General features: G+C 39.5%; 1 protein-coding gene across 5 annotated transcripts in view; it reads left to right on the forward strand.

Moving 5' to 3' along the window:
* Positions 1 to 25,962, forward strand: part of CDH6 (cadherin 6) — a 127,046-nt gene that overhangs the window by 47,002 nt on the left and 54,082 nt on the right. For 3 of the 5 annotated variants that reach the window (XM_019450732.2, XM_019450737.2, XM_019450733.2), the window contains exon 2: positions 24,517 to 24,873. In XM_019450732.2, the coding sequence (XP_019306277.2) occupies positions 24,646 to 24,873 (228 nt within the window). In that variant the 5' untranslated portion in view covers positions 24,517 to 24,645. Of the gene's footprint in view, positions 1 to 2,360; positions 2,486 to 3,571; positions 3,688 to 23,895; positions 24,054 to 24,516; positions 24,874 to 25,962 lie in introns of those variants that run through there. The other 2 variants (XM_019450735.2, XM_019450736.2) reach the window with 2 other exon arrangements.

The raw sequence follows: 25,962 nt of genomic DNA on the forward strand, positions 1-25,962 counted from the left end.
AATTTTTTTCTTCCTCTGTAGCATCACTAAACATCCCATGGAACTAGATTCCTGTGGAACACACTTGGAGGAAATTTCCTGTAGGAAATGCTAGCTTTGTGTATTCTTCCTTCCAGCTGGGGAAAGAGGGAGAAGCAAACACAGTGTGCCAGACCACAAACATTGGCTCATGGAGGGCAAGTGAGGGAATATTTTCACCAACATCAGCCCCTGAGGCATCTTGACCTTCACTTAGAGACAAAGCGCGGTAGGGCACAGCCAGATCATTTAGGTCACTTTTAGAGCAGAAAATACAATGCTAAATAAATGAGACCTCCACCTTATATCCCACGAAACTCCAGCAAGAATTCCTCTTTCCCCCCTCCCTCATGAAAACCTCCATCTTCTCAGACAGCCCACCAATTGCCAAGAAGAAAACACAGCAATTTTTGTTTACTAATATGAAACTGTTTCTCCCACAATTATAAGTCATAATGCTAGGATTCGTTCTCATCATTCTCCATGCTCATCTGGCAACATAGAGGGAAACGTAGAGAGCCTGTGACGATAGTGTCACTCTAACCTCTGTTTAACAGAGTCGAACAGTATGAAATGGTTTTCCATTCCTCCAGTTGCTACATTCTCACATGCTCTGTTGAATCTCTTTTCCCCACCCTATTTATCTTGGGCAAATTCCATAACTTTCTGGTTGCCTTGCTGTTTTATAGGCCAGGCTAGTTCTGTCCAGTTGAATGTTCCAATGGCAGGTCTGAGCTCAACCTTTCTCGCTGCCTTCATCGCATTTAGGCTGCAGTGCCCAGAACATGGAGGGGAGACAACCTATTTCCCTCCTCCTCATTACCACCAATCTTCTGGTTCTCGATCCTCATCATCAAGTGCAGAGATGAAAGAGATGGACAAAGCAAGTGTCTCTTATCTTTCTGGCCATGGTGTCCCTTGACCATCAACACTGGCTGTGTGGCAGACATTTGAGATAAAGCTCTCCCATGAGAAAGAAACAAGTGTGAGTGTTTCAGGCATCCAACAAGGGCCCCCCAACTGCAGTTTCCTAGGGTGAGAGATCCTCTCTGGCTCAAACTTTTCCAACCTTTGTGTTTAGATTTCTTTGTGGTCTCTTGCTGTTTGGATCTCCTCATCCAGAGAGCATTCTTATTGAATAGAATAGAGGCATAAAGTCCTGTGGTCAGACTTTCTTTTTAAGTGTGCCATTGGCTCGTGGGACAATCATGCTTTAAAGGGGTTTATAATTAGTTGAGGTAATGCCGGCTGCTGTAACAGATAAATCTGAAATTGTCAGTGGTTTTACCCAAAAGACATTTATTCCTTTTTGAAATAAAGCCCAAAGAGAGTGTCCTTGGACTGACGATGATGTCTTCTGATAGCCTGGCTCCTTCTATCTTATAGCTCTGCCCTGCTATAAAGCCCTGGAATTCTCAACGTTCAGCCTCAAAGGAAAGAGGACACAGAAGATTGCACAAGAGGTTTTCACAGGCTAGGGCTGCAAGTAGTATATAATGCTTTCTTCACAATCCACTGAAAGATCCCAGTCACATGCTCACTACTAGATGCAAGGCAGGCTGGAAACTACAATATAGCCCTGTACCTAGGAGGAAAAAGGAAATGTGTTTTGGTGATATCACAGTCTCTGCTATAGGGCTGTTCCACTCTCCTTTTACTTCTTTTACCACCTTCCATGGCAAGACTGTCACTTAAGAAAATACCTGGGATCCTCTTACCCCCTATTATAGAGCACCAACTCCCCCCCGCCCAAATAATCAGACAGAATCCCACAACACAGTGACATCTTATTTCCCTGTTGGCCCAGTGGCATGCAAAGCCCAATAACCAGGTGGCAGTCCCAACATTCAATTAAATGGACCTATTGTTATGTCCCTTAGTGGAGGCGATTTTTTTTTTTTTTTTTGCATCATGAGATCTTTAAACCAGCAAAGCCCAAGTCTGTGAGATTGAGAAATAAAATATTTATAAGTGAAATTTAGATGTAATAATGAGAGCTGCCATTCTACTCCAGGAATTCTATTTATGGAGAAACTGCACCATATGCTATTCACTAGATTAGAGCATAATGGAGGACAGTGATGCGGTCTCACAATGATGTCTCCCAATTGCATCTGTAACTGAGTTTTCAGTTGGCCAACTCACTCTTCTTTAAGGCCAGCTGATTCAGGATAATTGGGTAAATGGTAACATCAGAAAATCCCATGGGCATTCACCCATTGCTTGACTTTTTTAAGGAATTCCTTTTATAGGAATAAAAGAAGTTTCTCATTCAGAGCAATATTGGGTGGCTTATTATGATGACAGCAAATATGGCAATGTTAAGTCCATGGATGGCAGTAGCAGCAGAATCATGGCATGCAGGGGAAGCAAATCTATACCCAGTGTAAGTGCCTACTCCAGGAGGGAAGAGATCTGATAGAATTGACCTGCAGCCAAGTTGTTTCCAAGTCCTCCTTACAGAGTGGTAAGAACTGTTTTGGATTTTATACCATGCTCGTGCTCAAACCTGGAGCTCTGCTACATCACTTTAAAACAAACCAATATTTTATCCACTCTCTGTTCACCATAATCAAGTATAAAATACATTCCACTTTCCTCTTGACTTCCATTAAACCCCCATCGTGACCAGTATACCACAGTGGCATCTGGGCCCCAGGATTAACTTCATCTCAAAGCCAGTGTCCACATGCCCACTACAATTCAGTTACTGAGTATATAGTTGGAACAGTAGTTGGAACAGATAAACTCAAGAACTAAATCTCTACATTAGCTCCCTGATTCCTGGAATGGGAGCATTGTAATAGAAGGAGTCAAGTGGAAGTCAAAGGAGATCCCTCTGTCTAACAGAGTAAACCAAAAGCAATACCATCCCAGTGGAATTTCAGAGAGAGGCCACCACTAACAGTGTGAAGACTTTGGGATCTCTCTCTTTCCTTGTACACAGTAACTCTGGTAAATAGTTACAAGACCCTTAGGGAAGGCTGGGTTCTGAAAAAAGTCTGATCTCAAAGATTTCAAGCCTCTTCTTCATTCACAGTTACTAGGTCTAGGAATTGCCTCAAGTCTTAGAATTTTGTTAAAGGCTTGGTCTCTATATGGGGTGAGTCTGCTTGCCAAATCTGGAGTCTAACGGCTCTACAGATCAAGGAAGACCTTAGCAGACTATTTTAGTCCTAAGATCTCTACGATCCAGTAGCTGCCACCAAAGATTTCCACAGGTCACCACTCTGGCCGAAGTGTGTATTATGATGCCATGCCCACCTTGTCTCTTGAAGCCATATACTGCACCTTGCCTCTACCATCCTGGCAGCATACAATCACCACGGCAACTAAGAAGTCCATTTCAATAGTGGCATCACCACATTCATCACCAGCCTACAGAGAACAACCCCATGGCCCCTTGCAAGAATGCTGGTATATTTTCTCAGTATATGAAGGAAAGGAGTATTCTCTGGGACACGTAGAGGTAGCTTGAAGGCTGTCTAGTTAAGGTGGGTGAATAGTAAAAAAATATATCCACTTCAACTTCCTATCTCCCTAAATCTTTCAGTTCCTTCTATTATATTATACCAATGAATCTCTGGCCTCTGAACTTCTTTCAACACTGGCAATGGCTGAAGCCACTTTTGAGTTAACCAACCAAACACACAGAACCAAGAATACCTGGTAAGTGCACACATGCTCAATCTAAACTTGTGTTCCTCCTTACCTGCTATAAAACCCTTAGAATCCATTCAAGCACATATTCCTCAAAATCTTACAGTTCTTTTCTGTGAGAAACTTCTTCTCTTGGATCTGGTTTTGTAATTGGCCCCATGGAGGCCCAATGAGGTCCACTGTTGGATACAGGTCTAGAGGCAGTGATGCCTGGTAAGGTGGGGACATGAGGAGAGCTGTCATCTCCTTTCAGGGTAACTATCCAGATTTGGGGTTACTAGGCTGTCTTTAAGCAAGATTATATCAGTCTAACAGACAGAGGAGGTGCTGCTTTTTCTAGTCAGGAAGGCACAGGGATCAACTGGGGTTTGGGAATATTCAGGTCATCTGAATCTTCAGTGTCTCAGAAGATTTTAGTGAAAATAGCTCTTTCAGTTTCTTTGCAGCCCCCTCCTCCGTAAGATCCAGGCCTGAGTCCCTAAGGGGACAAATCCAAATGGCAGCATCATGCTGTGCTCAGAATTGTCCTTCCCATGTGATGGCTGAGGCTTCATTACAGGTTCAAGCTTGTCTACTTGACACTTCCCTCCCTGAGGACAATTTCTCTCCCGGGAGGCATCATGGTGCCTCATGCTCACAGACTCTGGGCAGACTGACCCCCAAGAGTCTGCCAGGCACATCTAGACCAGTTGCAATCCCAGAGGTAACTACAGCTCATGCTCAAACCTGGAACTCTGCTATACAACTTTAAAACAAACCAGTATCTTATCCACTCTCTGTTCAACATAATCAAAGGCATCTCATGAAAATGTGCAAAGGAAATGTTTGCTTCAGATTGCATTTACAGGGTTGGCACCAAGCCTATAAATATCACTTTTCGAGGAAAAAGCTCACGATGTGAATTTGATACAGTCTTAAAGTTCATTTCTTTTTATGACAGTTTCAGACTGATTTTGTGCAGACTTGTTTTTATGGTCAAATCAAACTCTAAGTGCCCAATTACCTGCCAGAGAAGTTAAATGTGTTGCAGTGACTTAATTTTGATGACATGCTTCTATATTTTTAAATTTAGTTATCATGGGGAGTTTGCTTATTTTACCTAATTGAATTAAGCCAGATTTGTGTATAGTAAGGAAGAAGACTCTCCTTAACCCAGTTAAAACTCAGTTACCAAGATAGCATGGGCAACAAGGATGTGGGTTCAACTCCCATCAGGTGCTGAATTCATAAATGGCACGAAGGCCAGCCTCACCAGGCGGAGAAAATAAAAGGGGATCAGAGTGAGGATTTCAAGGGGAGATTACTGGCAGGCTCTGTCATAACCGAATCGCCACCCTCCTTTGTAGGAGGGTCTGCCACCTTCCCATCCTAAACCTAATCAAGAGAGACTTCAGTATTAAGAGAGACATCCACGGGACCACCCAGATTGTTGTGAGAGGTGCCCCTGCAGCTGGGCGACACAAAGGGGGCCAGTTCCTGGCTCACACTGGACACAGGGAGAGCAGGCTGTCAACTGGGGTCTGAGAGAGGGACTACCTCACTATTTGGGCAAGAGACCTGGGGCATTCCAAGGAGTGTGTAGGGATATGTATGTGAGTGTTTCCTGGGAACACATGTAGGCCAAAGGGAAAAGAACCAGTGGAGGAGGGGTGGTCATCAGGCTCTATACAATAGAGCCTCCTGGGGGAGCAAGGTGACCTCAGCATGAAGAATATAAAAGTGTCCAGATGCCGTGAATAGTCCTCTTAGGCCATCCTGAGTAGACCATATAAGCCTGGAGCAAGGGGGCTGTAGAAGAGGGGCCAGAAGTAAGAAATCTCTCAGTAGCCCATCAAAGTGCCCCAAGATAGGAAAGTCCATTTTAATAATATACTTGAGCCACACGAAAACATCAGCTTGAACAATTTGACAGGCCTAGAAAGCATAAAGTACTGTCCCATTACCTTACCCTTCCTCCCTGCTAACAACTTCAATGTTGACAGGAGGCAGGCACTGAAGCTAATGAATTGGGGCCTCAGGACGGGGAGAGTGGGAACAGCAAAACCCTGTCCCTTTCTCCACCACGTACTTCTAGCAGGAAGCAAGCCCCAGCTGAGAAGGGAAGATTTACAGTAAGACAAGTTTGTTTTGATCATCACACATGTATGACACAGAATTGAGACAATAACTAGCCCATCTATGAAGTAATAAAGGCCAAATATGTCATGGGCCCCAACAAGTATATATTACTTTCATTGCATAAAATGTAAACAAACAGTGGGAGATAAGTTTAGATTTGATTTCCATCCTTTCCCCAATTATTAGGGGACCATCGCAGAGTTTGCTCTTAATCTCCCTCTTTTTCCCTCTCTCTCTTCTTCCCTCTATCTACCTTATGGGCCTTTGACCAGGATGAAATGTTAACAAGTACCACAATTATCTCTTTAATTTCTTCAACCTATGTTTCCCAGCACAAAGGGTTGCAAAGGCTGATGGTGAACAGAGGACAGACTCTATGGGGTTTTATTTTTAAGTTGGATAATTGTTTTCAACATTGGGGCATATGTATCCCTTTGAATTAATATTTTTGTATCCTTTGGGTAAATACCTAGTAGTGCAATTGCTGGATAGTAAGGTAGTTCTATTTTTAACCTTTTGAGGAACCTCCATACTATTTTCCAGAGTGGCTGCACCAGTTTGCATTCCCATCAACAATGCAAGAGGGTTCCCCTTTCTCCATATCCTCACCAACACCTGTTTTTTCTTGTGTTGTCAATTTTAGACATTTTGACAGGTATGAGGTGATATCTCATTGTACTTTTGACTTGTACTTCCCTGATGCCCAGTGATGTTGAGCATCTTTTAATATATCTGTTGGCCATCTGTATGTCTTCTTTGTAAAAATGTCTTTTCATGTTTTCTGCCCATTTTTTAACTGGATTATTTGTTCTTTGGATGTTCAGTTTTATAAGTTCTTTATATATTTTGGATACTAACCCTTTGTCAGATATGTCATGTGCAAATATCCTCTCCCACTCCATAGGTGGCCTTTTAGTTTTGTTGACAACAGCCAATTTACGGAATGAGCCCAAATGTCCATTAACAGATGAATGGATAAAGAAGATGTGATACACACACACACACACACACACACACACACACACACACACACACACAGAGGAATATTACTCATCCATAAAAAAGAATGAAATCTTGCCATTTGCAACAACATGGATGGAGCTAGAGAATATAACGCTAAGTGGTCAGAGAAAGACAAATACCATATGATTTCACTCACATGTGGAATTTAAGAAACAAAACAGATGAACATGGGGGGGAAAAGGAAAGGCAAACCAAGAAACAGACTCACTCACATGTGGGCCAAACGGGTGATGGGCATTAAGGAGGGCACTTGTGATGAGTACTTGGTGTTGTATGTAAGTGATGAATCACTAAATTCTACACCTGAAACTAATATTACACTGTATGATAACTAACTGGAATTTAAATAAAAACTTGAAAAAGAGAAAAAAGACTTAGATAGTTGTTTAACCTATCAGAGTGACAGAAGGCTGAGAACTAATACAACTATTTTATTATTTATATCATGAAATTATTTATTTCTGCAACATTATTGTTATTTATTTGTTTATTTATTGTATTGATTTATTATTATCTTGAATTTTTACTTACAAGAAATGTTATTTAGCCTCAGCTGAGACCCAGTTGTCTACATAGCAAGTCACCCAAAGCATGTTATTATCTTCCTCCCCACTTAATCTGCAAAATTACCCGCAAGTTTTCCCAAGACTTATAGAATGAAATTCAACCCCTACTGAGCATATACCATAATCTTTAAGCAACCCTCCTGATTCTAAGGCTATCTTAACATTTTCTTAAAGGACACCAACATAGGGATGGGGAAGGGCCAACATAAAGTGGCATATGTTTTACCATTTAATATATTTTACTTAATTTTTTTCACTAAGAAATAAATTTTTTTTCTCTCAATCCCCTTCCCCTTCCCCATTGCACCCTATTTCTCAGCCAAATCAGCCAACATTTTTAATTAAAATGGCAAGGATAATCCATAAGAGAATACCTACCCTGACTATGTTTCATTTTGGAATGAGATGGAGTGGTCAGAGAAAGAAAGCTCTGCCTACCATCAGCACAAGGGCACTAGGAAGCAGAGTTAATGGAAATCTGAATCGTCTGGTTTTTCTGCAGTGGGCCCCAAGCTGGCCATTCTTATGCCCCACAGGTACCAGAGGCCAGGCAAAGCCACAGTGTGAAGGTAACACCAGAGCATCAGATTTACAAGATTTGAGGGGCAAAAATGAGTAATAAAACAATTTAGATCTATTATTGAGTAGAATACAAAATATGCTGAAATGTTTAAAATTGAAGGCTTTAATAAATTTCACCCATTCGGTCCTGCTCTCATACCTCTGAGGGATCTTTATTCAGTACATTTCCGCAGAAAAGTTTGAGGGGCAGTGAGCCACCATATCTGAAAGTTATGATGGAAAAGAAAAACATCTCCAAAGCTTTCACTCCCTCAGACCTTCACCAAAATATGACCTAGTAATAGCTATCATGTATCTACTCCCTCTGTACACCCTGTCATTCAATCTCCACATTAATACCCCAGGACCTAAGTATGACCATCCTCAGTTTAAAAGTGAAAAGGCTAAAACGTTAAAAGGCTACCTAACAGGTCCAAAGTCATATAAGTAAATAAAAATTTCAACTTATACCTGGCTGATTCCAAAGCCCAATCTCTTAGCTGGAATGCTGTGGCTACTTCTATCCGGTGACATATTGGTTTGCTATTCCCACACCAACTGGAGAGGATTGCCTCAGACAGCCAGGGATGCTGTGGCAGGTGGCTTGGTGTCTCACAGGGCAATAGCAATAACAGTCTTTCATCAAACAGATAAAGTGCCAAAGTCATTTCTCTTTAGTTATAAGCAGTAGGAAATGTCGTGCATGCAGACAGCAATCTGTTGAGCTATGAAAAGTGGCGATTCATTCTATTTTTTAGAAAGTTTTCACAAAAACAAATATTCTTCAGTTGGTGGGAGCATTTCAAGACATGGAAAATTTCAAAGCACTTGTTTGTAGAATTTATGACCTAAGTTTCATGATACCTCCTATCTTGTTCTTAGGAGGTTTTCAGATTTATACAGCGTGGCTTACTCTAATTGTATTAGAAAATTTAAAGATCCTATAAAACTGACCTGCAGCCTAAACAGATATAACCAGGGAAGACAGATACAACCGGAGAAAGAGCTGTGAAAGAGTATTTTGCTAAAATCTTATTCTAGAGATTTTTCCATATGGTACTATGTAGTTTAGTTTTTTAAAAAACTAAAAGGCTGTCTTACATAAACAAAGGTGCCAAGTCAACATAAGGAAATTGTTTTAAAGGTTTGAATTAAATATGCATGTTATATATTTCTTCTTTTAAGCAATTACACTATTCACTCTGGCCTGGGAGGCTTTCTTCTTAATGATATTAAAACGAGGAAAAAGATTCATTGGCATGAATATGATATTTAACTGTTCAAATTAAAAGCAGACCTCAAAGCAGTCTTTCAAAGAAAGTATTTGAAATAACTTTTCTGTGAACTAAGCTGGTAATGACTTGGGGGGAAAAAGCCACCTCTCTGTCCTTTTTCCACTCCTATCCAACTACTCTGGGCCAAGGTATTCCCTGCTAATCATACATATTTTATTTTCATCCAACTTACCTGGCACCTTAATTTAAAAAAGAATCCCATAGTAAAGTACTTACTCAACACGATGAAAGTTCCCTTGCTTGTGCAATTTCTATTTCATGACAGCCTTCGCTTTATACAGTTCTTTTCATCTCCTTACTTTAAGGACTTGGTTTAGACTATAATTATTCTTGAGACTCCGGGTTAACACAACCATTAAATCTTGGATAGGTGGATGATAAATTGGAGGCTAACAAGTTGTACTGATCTTTTTCTGAGAATTCTTCTTGTTTGAACTCAACTACCATAAAGCAACATGAAGAAATATCTACATTCTGGAAAGCAACACACACACACACACACACACACACACACACACACACACACACAAACACACACACCCCACACAGGCACGCACACATGGGCATGCACACCATTATACTGCCCTTCAAAATTTAGATACTATGAAAGATTGTGGATTGTCTCTTGAAAATAATTACTATTGGCCTTTTGGGGGGTTATTTGGGGGAAAAATTTCTAAATCAGTACATCATAGTTCACAAATTTCACATTTGGTGGCTTTAACCATTTTTAAAAAGATCTTCATCTTCCCCTCCATCTCTCCAATGGAAAATCATTGAATCGGTGTTCCTTTAGAATAAAGATAACATGGGGACGCCTAGGTGGCTCAGTCAGTTAAGTGCCTGACTCTTGACTTTGGCTCGGGTCATGATCTCATGGTTGGTGAGACTGAGCCCCGTATAGGGCTCTGTGCTGACAGCACGGAGACTGCTTGGGATTCTCTCTCTCCTCACTCTCTGCCCCTCCTCCTGCTGGTGCTCACATGCAGAGTGTGCTCATGCTCTCTCTCTCTCTCAAAATAAAGATTTAAACAAATAAATATAACATGGAATTTAAAGGGCTTTTCTAGTCTATAAATAAAAATCCTTAAGTAAGATTATTTTCATCTTCATTTTCAAAAATGACACTTCAGAACTTTATCAAAAATTCCAGAGCAAGCAAAATAAAGAGTGTACCCAATTCTCTCTTTTCCCATATAGCTGAAAGTGCATTTTATAGATATTTCAGTCCATACCCATCAAAAAAAAATTCTGGGACAAAAATCCGGTATTGGGGGCCTTTAGTGCTGATCCTTTGCATCTTAATTAATGCTTGCCCATGACCTGGTACACCAAGTATTGCACTTCTGGCATTATTTGTAGTTGGCTGAGATTCAATTAATTGAAATTTTTTGCTGTTGCTAAAGAAAATGTGAAACAGAGTATTTATAACTACGGATACCTGATCTTTATTTACAGTCATCTGAAGTATCAGTGACAGAGTTGCAACATCTTCTAAGGTTAGGATGTCAGAAACACTTGACTCTCAAAGATGCCTTTACAGTGTTTAAATATATATCTATACATATATATTAGGTACATATAATATTTTCTTCATAGGAAAAAATACTCATTTTACAAAGAAATTCTGTGTTTTGGAAAAAATAATCAGTCACATTAAAGCCCATTAATCAATTGCTAATCAAATAATTCCTGATCCTTCAAATGTAACTACAGCTGAGTTTGACAGTAGTTTATAGGACTAAATTATATTTTGGCTTAGTTTTAATATCCTGGGAAACTCACTTCATAATTGGTAGGTGTGCAAACATGCTGGCACTTCAGGTTCTTATTTTATTAGGAAAAATTCATTAGGAAATTCTATTTCCCCTGCCAGCTGAAATTACAGAGCAAGTCAGTGGCATGCTTAAGTATCAAACATGCTTTTTTCTAGATATAAAGTTTTCTTCTTTAAAAGAGGGATGTCGGAGGGCGCCTGGGTGGCTCAGTCAGTTAAGCATCCGACTTTGGCTTAGGTCATGATGTTGCTGTTCATGGTTTTGAGCCCTGCACTGGGCTCTGTGCTGACAGCTCAGAGCCTGGAGCCTGCTTCAGATTCTGTGTCTCCCTCTCTGCCCATTTCTCTCTCTCTCTCTCTCTCTCTCTCTCTCAAAAATAAACATTAAAAAAATTTTTAAAGAGGGTTGTCTGGGTGGCTCAGTCAGTTGAGCATCGGACTTCAATTCAAGTCATGATCTTGTGGTTCCTGGGTTTGAGCCCCGCATCGGGGTCTGTGCTGACAGCTCATAGCCTGCAGCCCACCTGGATTCTGTATCTCCCTCTCTCTCTCTCTCTTCCCCTCCCCTGCTCATGCTCTGTCTGTCTCTCTCAAAAATAAATAAATATTTTTAAAATTTTTTAAAGAAAAATAATATATAGAAGAAAACACTTTTTGTTTTGTTTTTTAAGTAGGCTGCCTTTTATGATATTTTGACTTCATGTTTTTTACTAAGTGGCCCAAAGACTGCAGATTGTTCATATGTACTATTCTTGCACTGCATAAGATCAGTTCTTTGTAAGCAATGAATGAGCTTACCAAAAAGGATACTACTCATATTCAGTGCCTGTTTACACGGCAACATGGTGAGTGTTCTACATACTGTATCATATGTAATTTTTATAACAATCCCGTTGAGGCTTAATTTAACTGTCTTGATGGGCCTGGCCATGCCCATCAGTGGAACCTCAAGTAGGACACTCAAGGGAGACCTGCTCCTAAGTCACTGTCGCTTCCCAAACCAGCACAGGTTGTGGCTTCTTACAGGATTTGAGAAATTTGGTGATCAGTTTCAACACTAGTGGAGTAAACTACAATAGGACTGTGTGGGTTATGCTATGTAAGAGAATAGGCTTCTTAATTATGGTAGAGATCATTAATGGGATATGTGCATTTTCTTTCTCCAGAAGATTTCTAAGTTAATTTGGGTACTTTTTCTTCCAATTTTTCATAAAGCTACTGAGATAGGGTATATCCAAGAAACATTGATTTCATTTTGCTTTTCTAGTAAATTATCAAATGTTTACCAATATCAATCTTTACTAACATAGCCAATCATGGTTTACATTCATACATGAGAAAAATTAGGATTCTAAAAAAAAAAATAAAGTCAAAAAGTTGGTGGCATATTAAAATGAGAACTAAAAATTCAACATCATCAAATTTTTTTTTGTCTACACATTATGGTTTTTCTATTAAAAAGCATTTTTCTGTAGCTTTAAACAATTAAAAGTCCATATTAGATGCCAACTGAACATTCCAATCTTCTACCATGGAATAAATAAATAGATGAATGAGCACTACAAAGTGCTTGATTTGATGACTGCAGAACATCAAGTAACAATGCACAATTATTTTGAACAACAACTTCCAGTGGGAATTAGCTTTCCGCTGGCCGTCATTGTGTTCCGGTGCCCCATTGTTTATAATTACACATGTACACTGTAACAGCACAGTCGTTAAATTAGAAATTGAACTTCTTTGACAACTGCAGTAAAACTTGACAAAAGATGAACATGATTTTTTTTTTGTTTCCCTTCCTTTTCTTTCACTTATTTAAACATGTATTAATTAACTTGTTCTGGCAAGTGTTTAGTAAACATTGAACAAGGGCATTTCTTTAGTGGTATAATTAAAATTCCCTCTTAAAATGTTTTGCATGATATTTTATGCACAATTTGACTCAAGTAAACAGAGGTTCTAATTAAAGTTTTTAAATGAAGGCAATCAAAATTGATAAAACATCCAGCAACCCATTGAAGCACATTGTCTTCCTGTCTGTGAAGGTTTAATTTGATGGTCAGTTAACATTAGCCTGGATTAGTTAAGATGCCACTACCTGCACAGACCTCCTTCAACTTTAGTACGTCTCAGGGAATAAATCTTTAAATGTTGCAGTACCCCTTTACGTTGTTATACAGTATTTATTCAATTAAATGTCTTCTAAGTTATTACACCAGGATATTATGAGAAGCATCTAATTTAGGTTATGAATCCTCTGCAGATAAAATGTTACATAAAACACATTGAATGAATGAAGCTATCCAAACATCAAGTGGGGGTTCGATTATTTTTTCCCATTAAAACTTGGTATAAAGAGCTACACAGCTATAAATAGTGCTACCCTTTTGGGTGAGAATAGCATGTAGTTTTCAGTGCTAACCGGCAAATGTCCAAAGCACATAAAAACATCTAGATAATTATCCCTTTTGCTTGCTCACTCGCTCTCTCTCGCCCCCCACCTCGTGTGTGTGTGTGTGTGTGTGTGTGTGTGTGTGTGTGTAGTCGGAAAGATGAAGAAAGATGGAAAAGAATTCATTTTGCCTAGAACGCATTGATTGACCTGAAGTGAAAGATATTTTAAGGGAAGCTTCAAACTCCCCATCTGTAAATTATTCATACATTTTCCTTTTAGTGATGCTGTAAACAACTCCAAAAAGCAAAGTTATGAATACAAGAATTGTTGGTAATTAGTACATGACTTAGTGGCTCTCAAGATCACAGATGTCTCTAATGATCTTTTTTAATTTTTTTAATTTTTTTAACATTTATTCATCTTTGAGAGAGAGAGAGACAGACAGACAGAGCATGAGTGGGGGAGGGGCAGAGAGAGAGGGAGACACAGAATCCAAAGCAGGCTCCAGGCTCTGAGCTGTCAGCACAGAGCTTGACGTGGGGGCTCCAACCAATGAACGGTGAGATCATGACCTGAACTGAAAGTCTGGTGCTCAACCGACTGAACCACCCGGGCGCCCCATCTAATGATCTTTTTAAATTATTGAGTATGAAAACAGATTCCTTGGGATCATTTCTTCAGACATCCAGGTTCTGTACCTTAGCTGTCCAGAAGTGGGAGCAGGAAGTAATTCTCTCTGGCGCTGCATGTAGAATCAGAGCCTGCTCCGTGGCTTTTGTAAAAGACAAAGCGAAATGCAACCCTGACTCCAGGGGGCCTCTGACTAATGCTGGGGTTTACTTAGCAAGCCTGCTCGGCTGTCACACTAAGCTACCTTTCCAATCTGCCTTTTATTATTTTAGTAATAAATGTGATAGCTTAGTCTCCTTCTAACACTTCTTTGTTTCAAGGTTCATTTATTTTGAGAGCGACTGCAGGCAGGGGAAGGGCAGAGAGAGAGGGAGAGAGAGAATCCAAAGCAGGCTCCATGCTGGGGGGGCAGAAGAGAACCCAACAAGGGGCTCCATCTCATGAAACATAAAGTCATGGCCTTAGGGGAAACTAAGAGTCTGATGCTTAGGGGCGCCTGGGTGGCTCAGTTTGTTAAGCAAACTCTTGATTTTGGCTCAGGTCATGATCTCATAGTTTGTGAGTTCAAGATTTGCATCAGACTGCGCTGACAGTGTAGAGCCTGCTTGGGATCCTTTCTCTCTGCCCCTTCCCTCCCTGCTGACCCCCTCCCACACACATGCACTCTCTGTCTCTGTCTCTCTCAAAAATAAATAAATAAATAATTTTTTTAAAGAGTCTGAGTCTGACGCTTAACTGACTGAGCCACCCAGCTGCCCCACACTTCTTCATTTTATTTCTTAATTTCTTTGAAAATTTCTTTGAAAGAGAAACCAGGTTTTATTTATCAAGTCCCTCCACCAAGACCCCAAAGTTTACTATTCCCAATCTGAAGATGAGAAAACTGAAGCACATCATGTCAAACCACTTGACAACTCCTCAAGACTAATGAGTAGTGATGCTGGGATACAAATGGGTGAACTTGCTGGATTGTGCTTCCAACCACGATGCTATGCTCTCCCTGGTAATAGCACTCCAGCCCTAATTTCATACATAAGCTCAGAGAGATAGAGAAGCTTGTCTGAGATGAAATGGGAAGAGAAAGACAGAAACAAAGTGGTACCTAAAACCCAGCTCTCCTAAACACCACCACAACAACTTTTGATAGTCGTCGTACTTAGATTTATTGTACATATCCATGACTTCTCCAGCATTCAAGAGACTTGGACCTTTTCTTAATGATTCCAGGTCATCGTTATGAATATTCATTGCTAGATTTGCAACATCGTAGTACCCTCAAGTGCTGCTAAGAATTCATATGTTCATCCTCATGCCCATGAGTCATCCTGTCATTAATTCAGGCACTGAGTCATTCTTACACTCAGTCGCCTGTGCATTCATCCATACACACACTTATTTTACAAATGCTTATCCGCTGTCACTCTGCACAGGCACTGTTCTTGGCATAGGAACACAGAGCATCACTACTTCCCCAGACCAGCCCCTGACTCCATCCTTTGTCTTTAGTTCTTCTGCTGGCCATTTGTAGCCATTCTCTCTGCCCCCCTCAGCCATCGCCTCCTACTAAAATTGGTACTCCAGCCTCCAGCACTCCTTAGACCAATCTCTTTAATTTGCTGGGGATTTAGAAACCTGGTGATAAATTTGTTCAAATTTTGTCTGAAATGAGGGTAAGTAAAACCTAGATGCTGTCTCCATGAGCAAACTACAAATGAGACAATGAATGTTATAGTTAAGAAGGAGCCTCTAGATTAGCTGGGTTTTAGCCAGCTTCTGCCAACCACTGGCTGTGCATCCTTGGGCAAAGGATCCAGTCCCTCGAAACCTGTGTTTCTCATCTCTGAAGCAGAGGGTAAGGATGATAGTCTCCATCTCAAAGGATTCTTGTTTAAGAATTACATCTTGGGGCGCCTGGGTGGCTCAGTCGGTTGGGCGTCCGACTTCAGCTCAGGTCACGATCTCGCGGTCCGTGAGTTCGAGCCCCGCGTCGGGCTCTGGGCTGATGGCTCGGAGCCTGGAGCCTGCTTCCAATTCTGTGTCTCCCTCTCTCTCTGCCCCTCCCCCATTCATGCTCTGTCTCTCTCTGTCTCAAAAATAAATAAACGTTAAAAAAAAAATTTTTTTTTAAATGTTTTTAAAGAATTACATCTTTAGGGGCACCTGGGTGGCTCAGTCGGTTGAGCATCCAACTCTGGCCCAGGTCATGATCTTGCAGTCCGTGAGTTTGATCCCTGTGTCAGGCTCTGCGCTGACAGCTCAGAGCCTGGAGCCTGCTTCAGATTCTGTGTCTGTCTCTGTCTCTGCACCTCCCCCGCTCACACTCCATCTCTCTCTCTCTCTGTGTGTCTCTCTCTCAAAAATAAATAAACATTAAAAAAAAAGACTTACATGTTTATAGAGCATTTATTCCATTACCTGGCACAGAGCAAACCTTTGCTGTTCTTATCTAGCTTATGTACTTAGTGATGACTATTTTTACCTCTAGGAACCTGTATGGCTGTTACAATTTTAGGGAAGTCATGAAGACTCCATTCTAAAGTCACAACCATACTGAGCACTTATCATGAGCTGTGACTCCTCAAGGTGTGTTCAGAGCAAGGACTCTGGTGCCAAGGTCAGGATCTGGCGTTATTACACACCCATGGCATCACTTTGGACAAGTTACTCAACTTCTCCAAGCTTTAGTTTCTCATCAGCAGAAATTATAAGATTATCCACCTCACAGAATGGGCATGAGGGCTAAATTAAAACATGTCTATGGTAGCATAGTATCTTCACATAATAAGGTCAGGGATGGAACACAGCAGATTTAACTAGTATTACTACTTATTAGACTTCATGTAATTGATGAAAGGCTTAGATATAATATCAGGAAAAATTAAATACAACATCTCCACTCCTTATGACACTTTGCAGCAGTATGAGCCTTTAGAATCATCTGTGATGTGCCAAGTTTCGTAACGACTTAATGATAAACCCAACCATGTGACTCCTGCTTTTACAATTCAATAAATTTAAATCTGCCCTGAACTCCTTACACCTACTAAGAAACCCTTGTCTCCAGCCGACCCCAGCTCCCAGCCAATACTCTCAGCCTGCCCTCTCATTGAGCTATTGAAAAAGAAGAGCAAACTCATTGAAATCATTCACACTAATGTACAAGTGGGTTTTGACATCTTGCAGTCTTATTCAAGCTTCATTGTCTTAAATGGCTATGCATCCAGAAGAATTAATGTAGCTCCCAAAGAGCCTAACTTACAAGCAAGGAGTAATATGAAATCAAGTCTTTCATACATTTCTGCAACCTAGACATATAGTTTGCTACAGAAGTTGTTTAAAATTCATGCTATGAATATCTAATTAAAGGTGTAAAATGCTTTCTCTTTTCCTTTGTTTGCCTGAGTAAATCTTTTGGGAAAAGACAACATCTACAAGCCCAGACACCCTCAGGAGCCAGGCAACATGCATAAAGGAATGAAACAAGCAATTGAACAGCGTCATTAAGGATTGGTGGGAAAGCACCTGCCATGCTTGGGAAGGGAGCTCCGTCCACTCCAGAAATAAAAATGTCACCAGAACTCCTGATATCAACTTAATCCAGAAATGAGCATGCACTGATCTTTAAAGATTGGTGGCTGATTTTGGTTTAACTGTTCAATTGCAAACAAGAAATACACAAGAGGCAAAACTCTGCTCCTGGTATAGCCTATGTGTGTCCTCTGCTGAGATTTTTTTTTTTTCACAGCTTAGGTAATTATGGCCATCTTACTGTTAACACCTCACATGAATTCATTCATTTTATCCTCACAGGCATCCTATGGGGTAGGTACTGTTAAAATTGTCCCATGTTATAAAGAAATTGAGACACGTGTTGATCCCCAGCCAGTGTTGAGTAGGGCTGAGCTTCTAATCCAGATGTGTGGTGTGCCAGAGTCCGTTCCTAACCATACCCTGATAACTTTCTCTCATGATAAAATAGGTTGGAATTCTTTCCCCATGTGGAAAAAGAACTTCGTCTTTATCCTCTGATTCGTGCTTTTGGGGGTTTCTTGTCCCAAATGAGTATTTCACATCAACAAATATTCCTTGAGCCTCAACTACACATGAAACACCATTTTATGTGCTGTAACACATTTGATTTTATCTTCATTAATGCAATGTGTGGAATGTGATTTTAGAACGAGGGTAATACTGTTAAAATAGCTTCATCTGGAAATACATCAGTTTGCAAACAGATTGGCATATTATCCACAAATATAAACATTTACAAAAAAAAACAGGCATCATTTGATGGCTGTTGCCATGATGATTCATTGGCACAAGAGAAATGCTACGTGATGAGAGGTGCCAAAGCTGTTTGACACATTTCAGTGGAGTTCATTACACACATGAAACAGAACCAATTTTACTCAACAGTGACTTTGACATTTACAGAAAAATGAAATGGAAGTTTAGAAATGAAGACTTCATGTGAAATCTCTACCAAAAATTTTAAATTGGTTCTATCCTTATGCCACCACTTCTAGAGGATCAGCCATGTACTGTAGACTTTTTATGCACAGCAGGAGGCAACTTATTCAAAACAAAGTTTCTTGGGAGAGCGGATAATTGATCTTGAAAAAACTTAATTGGTTGTAAAGCTCCTCTCTCAGAATAAAGAACATGGATGTTTTTAAAGATTTACTTGAAGAAAGGCACGGGTACCTTTGGCTGCCCTCTGTTTGGTTTATCCTGATATCACAGTTCTGTTTCTTAAATTTGCTAGGTTTTAATGGAGTAAATACCATCTTCACCCCCACTGCACCCAAAGGCTTTGTGGGACTAGAGCAATTTCAGGCTCAGAGTTGGAATACAATAGAGTCAGGAGAAATGTTAAGTAGTTGTAAATAACCAGTTGTTTTCTACTTCATTAATGATCTAAGGTGAGAAAATGTACCAGAACTTAGTGAGGGATTTATAATACATATGCCAAAGCATTGCTAATGGGTTCTGCCAATGGGTTAGGATGACTCATGTATAGACAATATTTTCAGAAGTGTTTTTTGTAAGCAGCATCAATGCAAAATACCATGCTACAGCATTTATATGCAACACTATTTATTCAAAGAAACGGTTTCTGGGGCGCCTGGGTGGCTCAGTCGGTTAAGCTCCGACTTCAGCTCAGGTCACGATCTCACGGTCAGTGAGTTCAAGCCCCGCGTCGGGCTCTGGGCTGATGGCTCAGAGCCTGGAGCCTGCTTCCGATTCTGTGTCTCCCTCTCTCTCTGCCCCTCCCCCGTTCATGCTCTGTCTCTCTCTGTCTCAAAAATAAATAAAAAAACGTTAAAAAAAATTAAAAAAAAAACAACAAAGAAACGGTTTCCTACCAGATTTTAAAATATTCTCTCACTATGGTAAATGGTTAAAGTATATTAAGAATGTTGTTTTATTGAATGCTTCCTATGTTTTTAGTGCCCAGGTTAAGGCTCTGCATACCAAAGAATGAACGTGCTTGGTTTAATTTGTAAGCCTAGGTAGCATTATAGTAATATTGCACTGATTAGAATTAATCAACAATAATAGAACAAATGTATGCTGAGTCTGAATTCTAAAACTTTAAAGTAATTATATTGCTTTTAAACCTGTTTAATATTTACTTATTTGTTTGTAAATAGCATAATAAAATCAGTATCTCAAAACCAGATAACACAGTTGAGACATTCAGACTGTTATCAAACATAAGTCACCAGAGAAGCAATTCAATCAATAGAGAAGTTTTTAATTAGCATATTAATGATTTGCAAATAGAAGGTGATTCCAAAGGACTCTAGGGAACTTGAAGACACTGTAGTTTATCTTCTCATTCTATATATCCCTATGAAATATTTTTACATTATTAATTTCCAATAATCTAGGGAAAAAGGTTTTGCAAATCAAAGGAAAACTTTAGCCGAGCTTGTGCATTAATTATCACATATTCTAAACTGGTAGCTCGTGAATTAATGAGTTCCAGGCTCCTCCTAAATGGCTTTCATTAAATAAAAGCTGGACTTGGCTACATACTCGCGTGAAGATTGAATGTATATGCATACTGGCTGCCAGGCAAATTAAGTTACAACATATGCAATTATCAATGCTGTGTGGGCCTTGCCCCACTATCCATAAACATGTTTTTTTAATTTTTTTTTATCTTTGAGAGAGAAAGCAGGGAGAGGGACAGAGGGAGGGAGAGAGAGAGATGGAGGGAGGTAGGGAGGGAGGGAGGGAGGAAGAGAGGGAGGTTGAGAGAGAGAGAGAGAGAGAGAGAGAGAGAGAATCTTAAGCAGGTTCCATGCTCAGCATGGAGCCAGACGTGAAGCTCGATCGCACAACCCTGGGATCATGACTTGAGCCGAAATCAAGAGTCAGACAGGCCACTGACTGAGCCACCCAGGTGCCCCTATCCATAAACATCTTAATTACCTTCTACACATCGCTAAGAAAGGGCTTCTGCAATGACTCAAACTATTTTTCCGGATCAACCACTTTCGCATATCACATTTCAGAGCGTACAAATGATGGCCTATAAGAAACAGAAAATCCCCCCAAAAAACCCAGATCCCAGCAAAAAGAAAATAAAAAGTAGAGACGCAGTCTATCAAGTAATCTTTTAAGTCCATTGCTAAGCTGCCATTAAGCTGCAATTAGGCAGCTCAAGTCTTGTTTTTATAGAGTTTTTGATATTTCTAACTGATTTGCTCTTAGTGCCATGAGGGGATGGGGGCAAAAAGGTACAATCTCTACGTTGTTTTGCATTGTTTGCTCTCTCGCGCTCTAACCTTCTGATTCTTTCCTGACTGAATACCATGCCTGCCTCCTATTTTAAAATTCAGTGTCTATGCATGCCCTAACTCTTTATCTTTTTGGTTTACTTCTTGACATCTACAAAACGAGCCTGCATAGCTGATTACTACTTGCCATGTGGTACTCCTGTATTTTGACTGCTTACAAGTCAGCAACTTTCCCATATTTCTCAAAGTTGTGCTACACTGGGCTTTTCCCTCCTTGACCTATGGCAATTCTGCATCCTAAGAATCCTGTTTTTTGAATCTAAGAGTATGCTTGGCATATGTTTTTATTTCATATTTTTTAATTAAGTAAAATCTAAAATATATACATATCACTCATTTAAACTTTATCATATTCTTATCCAGTATAACGTTAGAATAAAAATAGCACATAAATTACACAAAGACATGTTTGTCCGGTATCATTTTTACAAGGGCAAAATTACTACGTTGAAACTGGGTTCTGATTTTTTCCACCTGAATAAAGATGACTTTCAAAACCTTAACACAACAAAATGGAAAGGAAGGGCACCTGGATGGCTCAGTCGGTTGAGCATCAGACTTAGGTGCTCTCTCTGTCTCTCTCAAAAATGAACATTAAAAAAAATTTTAATGGAAAGGGGGGAAAAAAGCACAGATTCCATGAATGAGTCCATCCTCCAGTGAACTTTCCTTTTTGCCCACATTCTTCATGCAGTCAGTGGGCATAAAGCTCCCACCCTCTCTGTTTTTATACTATTACTATGAAATCCTGAATTGAAGTCTACACAGAGGAAAATGATTAGCAAATGGTGTGCTTTTGATTTTTAAAGACGTTCTATTTTTTTAATTTTAAAATAATTTGACTAAAAAAAAGAATTTGACTTGCTCGGAAGTGCTTCTAGAAAAATTAAAAAATATTCAAGCATAAGAGGGAACCATGCTATCTTTTGCAGACTTTTGCAGTGTGCTATAGATGGATTCTTAATATGCAATGCATCATGGTAACAATAACAATAGTAATAACAACAGTAATAATAATAATAGCAGTTGATACTTATTAAGACCTTATTAAGCGCCACGCGCTGTTAGAAGTGCTTTGCATGGAATGACTTAATCCTTACAACACACTATGAGGTAGTTACTGTAATTATCCCCATTTACAAAGAAGAAACTAAGGTACAGATGAGATTAAGCATTTTCCCAAGTTCACAGCAACTAATGGACAGGGTCTGGATTTAAACCCAGGCAATCTGGCTCCAGCATTGATAATCTTAACCACCATGCAATCTTGCCTATTACAAAGTATTAAATGAGAATGCTAAGTTATATATTCAACAGTTCAGTTTGTTGGAGTTTTTTTAAACTATGAATTTCACACAGAAGTCTATCCCTCTAAAAAGCTAACACTAAATATGAGCGGATCATAGTAATTTTAGTAATTTTGCATATTGAGTTTTTAACAAGGGCACACCCTGCCAAGTTGATACAAAAAGAGCTGGGTTATAGCAAAACTAGATGTTCTAGCATACTTGCAAACACTGCTTAAATTTGCATCACTTTAAAAGCTCATTACCAACTAAGCAAAAAAAAAAAAAAAAAAAGAAAGAAAGAAAGAAAGAAAAATACTTGACATTTTGGTATCTGTGATATTAAAAAGAACTAATATTTAATATTCAAGTGGCAACAGCTTGTAGAGTTTCCACACAACACCCACAGGGATCGATTTTTCTTTAAAATGGCCTTTAGGAGTCTGCCTTTTAAACAGCTGACACCTCCATTCTCTGTATCCCTCTTTCCTGCCAGCACCATGGGGCACACACTGAGTGCAGCAACAGACGTGTAATTCTTCACTGCAGGATTTGTCTATGCAAATAATGGAGAATATGAGAAATTAAGAAAAATGCAATTTCCACTGAATCAACCTCAGTGTAATCTCTCCTGCTAAAAATGAATAGATGTCTTTAGAGGGCTTTTCTCCATATGCTCCCTCAATCCCCTTTATATACTATCCGCGAGAAGAACAGAATCGTCATTACCTAACCGAGCATCAGTTATTCCACACCTGTACCAAGGCCACATAATGACAAGTATACGATTGCCTGGCATTTTTCCAGCATGACTAATTGTCACAGTATTAATTCACTCACCTGTGGAATTTTCAACTTCCCCAGCCTGCTGTCAAGAAGATGCATAGTAATGGAATAAAGGTTTAAAAATGCTGAACACTATAAAATATCTCACTTATATTCCAATAGAAAGCTTTCCACTAAACCATGTGTTTGGTGGCTATAATTACTCATTGCTGGGGTAAAAAAAAAAATCAAAACACTGGTCATCTATAAATTTACAGACTGTTACAATAATAGGAGACACAGAGAAAATTCTGTTCTTATTACCTAAAACGTGTTTCTTTATCTGTGTTTCTTTCGTGAATGAACCAGTTTAATTACTGTTATGTTCTACATTACAAAGCACTGCATATGTTTGGTTAGTATAATTTAAGAAATTTTCCCATCTCAAATAGTACAATGAAGGAGTCATTTGTTAGATTCTTTTTCGAGAAATATGGAAAAGTTTAGGATGGAGATATGGGCATGTATTATTTTAATTACATGAAATATAAACCACTTTGTAACATCTTTGCCAGGCAATCTGGCCCAAGGATTTTTTTTAATGTGAGGTTACATTCTTGAAAGTTAATATTTGTCCTGGAAAATTATTACTCACAAGTATAATAGCTGACTTTTCTGGAGATCCTGTAGCCGACAACTCTCACTGTGATATTGAGATATACCTGATGCACCTGTTAAAATTACATAGGCATTGTGACCAATTTATACATATAGGCTTGATTGCTTATGATATATGTAAAATTTAGAGATGAAAACCCAGGATTTCCTAAAGAAATTTAAATAGAATTGCTCATTTAATTCCTATATTCTATTATATACAAATTCTGAAACATTATCCTATAATGTTATTAGGTCGTATGAGGAAAAACAGCTTCCTGGTCAAGTCTGAGAAATCCTTTATTAAATGTAGGCTGGCATCGCTGTTGCAAAATTTCACTCCAGAAACTTCAATGTGCTAGTATGCATTTTGAAAAGAAGATGTGTGGTCTTTTCCAACCTTCCTTGACCCAGGCCAGTCTACCACAACCCATGGCTGGAGCCAAGAGTCTGAAGAGCAGACTCTGCCTTGACTTATGCAGACACATCACAGGTACTCAGTACATTTTAGTGAAAATTCAACAGTATCCACTTTCAGCTGAATTGAAACTGTCTGTGATATTCTTTGCCTCAGACTTGTTCATGAGGATATATATGCAAATGGAATCAGAAACACAAACTCGTTTCTCCTAACCAGATCTCAGCCCACATACTAGCGAGGAAAAGAGAGTAGTGAAATAATCCACTCTGGCATGTTGACCTACAGCAATGCTATTACTTAAAATAGGATTTTTAAGCGCTAGAAAAGGAGAAAGGAAAACAGCAGCTTCCTACTCGGCACATGCCTTCCATTTAGCATATCTGAAAGAACATTTTCCTCATTTCAAAATTGATAGCCAACTTATTTTTGTTGTTTTGCTATTGAAATTTCCGCCCTCTCTCTCCAGAGCTTATTTGCTCTAACACTGAATTTTAAGCATCTCTAAAAATGTTTGATATGTTATTATTCTTTCCAGACATCCTCTGAGAGCCAAGCAAAGAACATTAAGGAAGAAAGGAGGGATGACACTGGACAGAGTGCAGTGAACAAAGACACTTGAAGGAGCAGGGCACCCACTGCCCAGAGACTGGACTGTGTCATCAGAATGAGAACTTACCGGTACTTCTTGCTACTCTTTTGGGTTGGTCAGCCCTACCCAACTTTCTCAACTCCGTTATCTAAGAGGACTAGTGGTTTCCCAGCAAAGAAAAGGGCCCTGGAGCTCTCTGGAAACAGCAAAAATGAGCTGAACCGTTCGAAAAGAAGCTGGATGTGGAATCAGTTCTTTCTCCTGGAGGAATACACGGGATCCGATTATCAGTATGTGGGCAAGGTAGGATTCCATTGGGCACTTTGACATTCTGGTTTTAAAGCCTGAAGAAGTTACTCCTAATAAATAGACGGGGAGGATGTGAACCATTCCCCCAATACAGTAAGAATTGTTGCTTATCTGGTGAGACTTTTTTTTTTTTCACTTGAGTAGTTTCGGGAAGAAGACTGTAGCAAGAAGCTGAGAAATGTTAGCAGTGCAACAAAGAAAGAAATGCTTCTGCTGAAAACGAAACGCCCACAACCATCCACATAGGATTATCATAAATCCTTTAATTTTTACTTTAGCTTGAAAAATGTGGTCCAGCTATTCTATAAAGTAGGATGTATTAAAAACAGGAATAGAGCGATTAAGCTGTAAGGGAAGGAAGGTTCCTTTTTCTGATTCTGAAAGCAAACATTCTGAGCGTTAGTCCTTTGGCCAGGTTCAAATTAACTACTTCTTAACACTGCACCCGACAGTGCCATCCATTCTCTGACCAGATGGAGCCCTTTGTCCGCAAAATCCACCATATTGCCTTAGATTTGGTCGCTGTTATTGTTGCTGCTATGGCTGGTTTTGTCTTGTTTCAACTGGCCGGAGTCAGGCATTTCAAAAGATAGTGCTTTAATTGTGGCAAGGTTCACAAAAGAGAAACATGGTTATGTAAAGGTGCTATTTCCAAATATCATCTGACCATTTTATTGACTCTAGAAAGTAGAGTGAGGAGGGCATCACTTATTATAGCCCTTGGAGGTTACTGGAGCTGAGTCAGGGAAACAGCTCAGTTATACTGTCATCGTGAGTTTCACTGAAATGTTATCATCAGCTACATTCTTGTTGCAGAATATCTGCATGCGGCAGAGATGGGGGGACAAATAGACACATATTTGTATTTTGTAGCTTCTGCGTTTCATAATATGGTACTGATAAGAAAAATAATTGTCACATATCCTTTATATGAACAGAGAATGAACATAACAGAAATGATAAAATGTCTTTGTTTATGATTACAGCTATGATTTTGAAACAATCATATTAGGATATCATGCAAACAGCATAAATTTTGCAGATTCCAAGGGCTCCACATTCACATTTCAATCTGTTATCAAA

The sequence above is a fragment of the Panthera pardus genome, unplaced genomic scaffold, assembly GCF_024362965.1.
Source record: "Panthera pardus isolate Hobbes unplaced genomic scaffold, ASM2436296v1 HiC_scaffold_2, whole genome shotgun sequence".
Classification (NCBI taxonomy): Eukaryota; Metazoa; Chordata; class Mammalia; order Carnivora; family Felidae; genus Panthera; species Panthera pardus.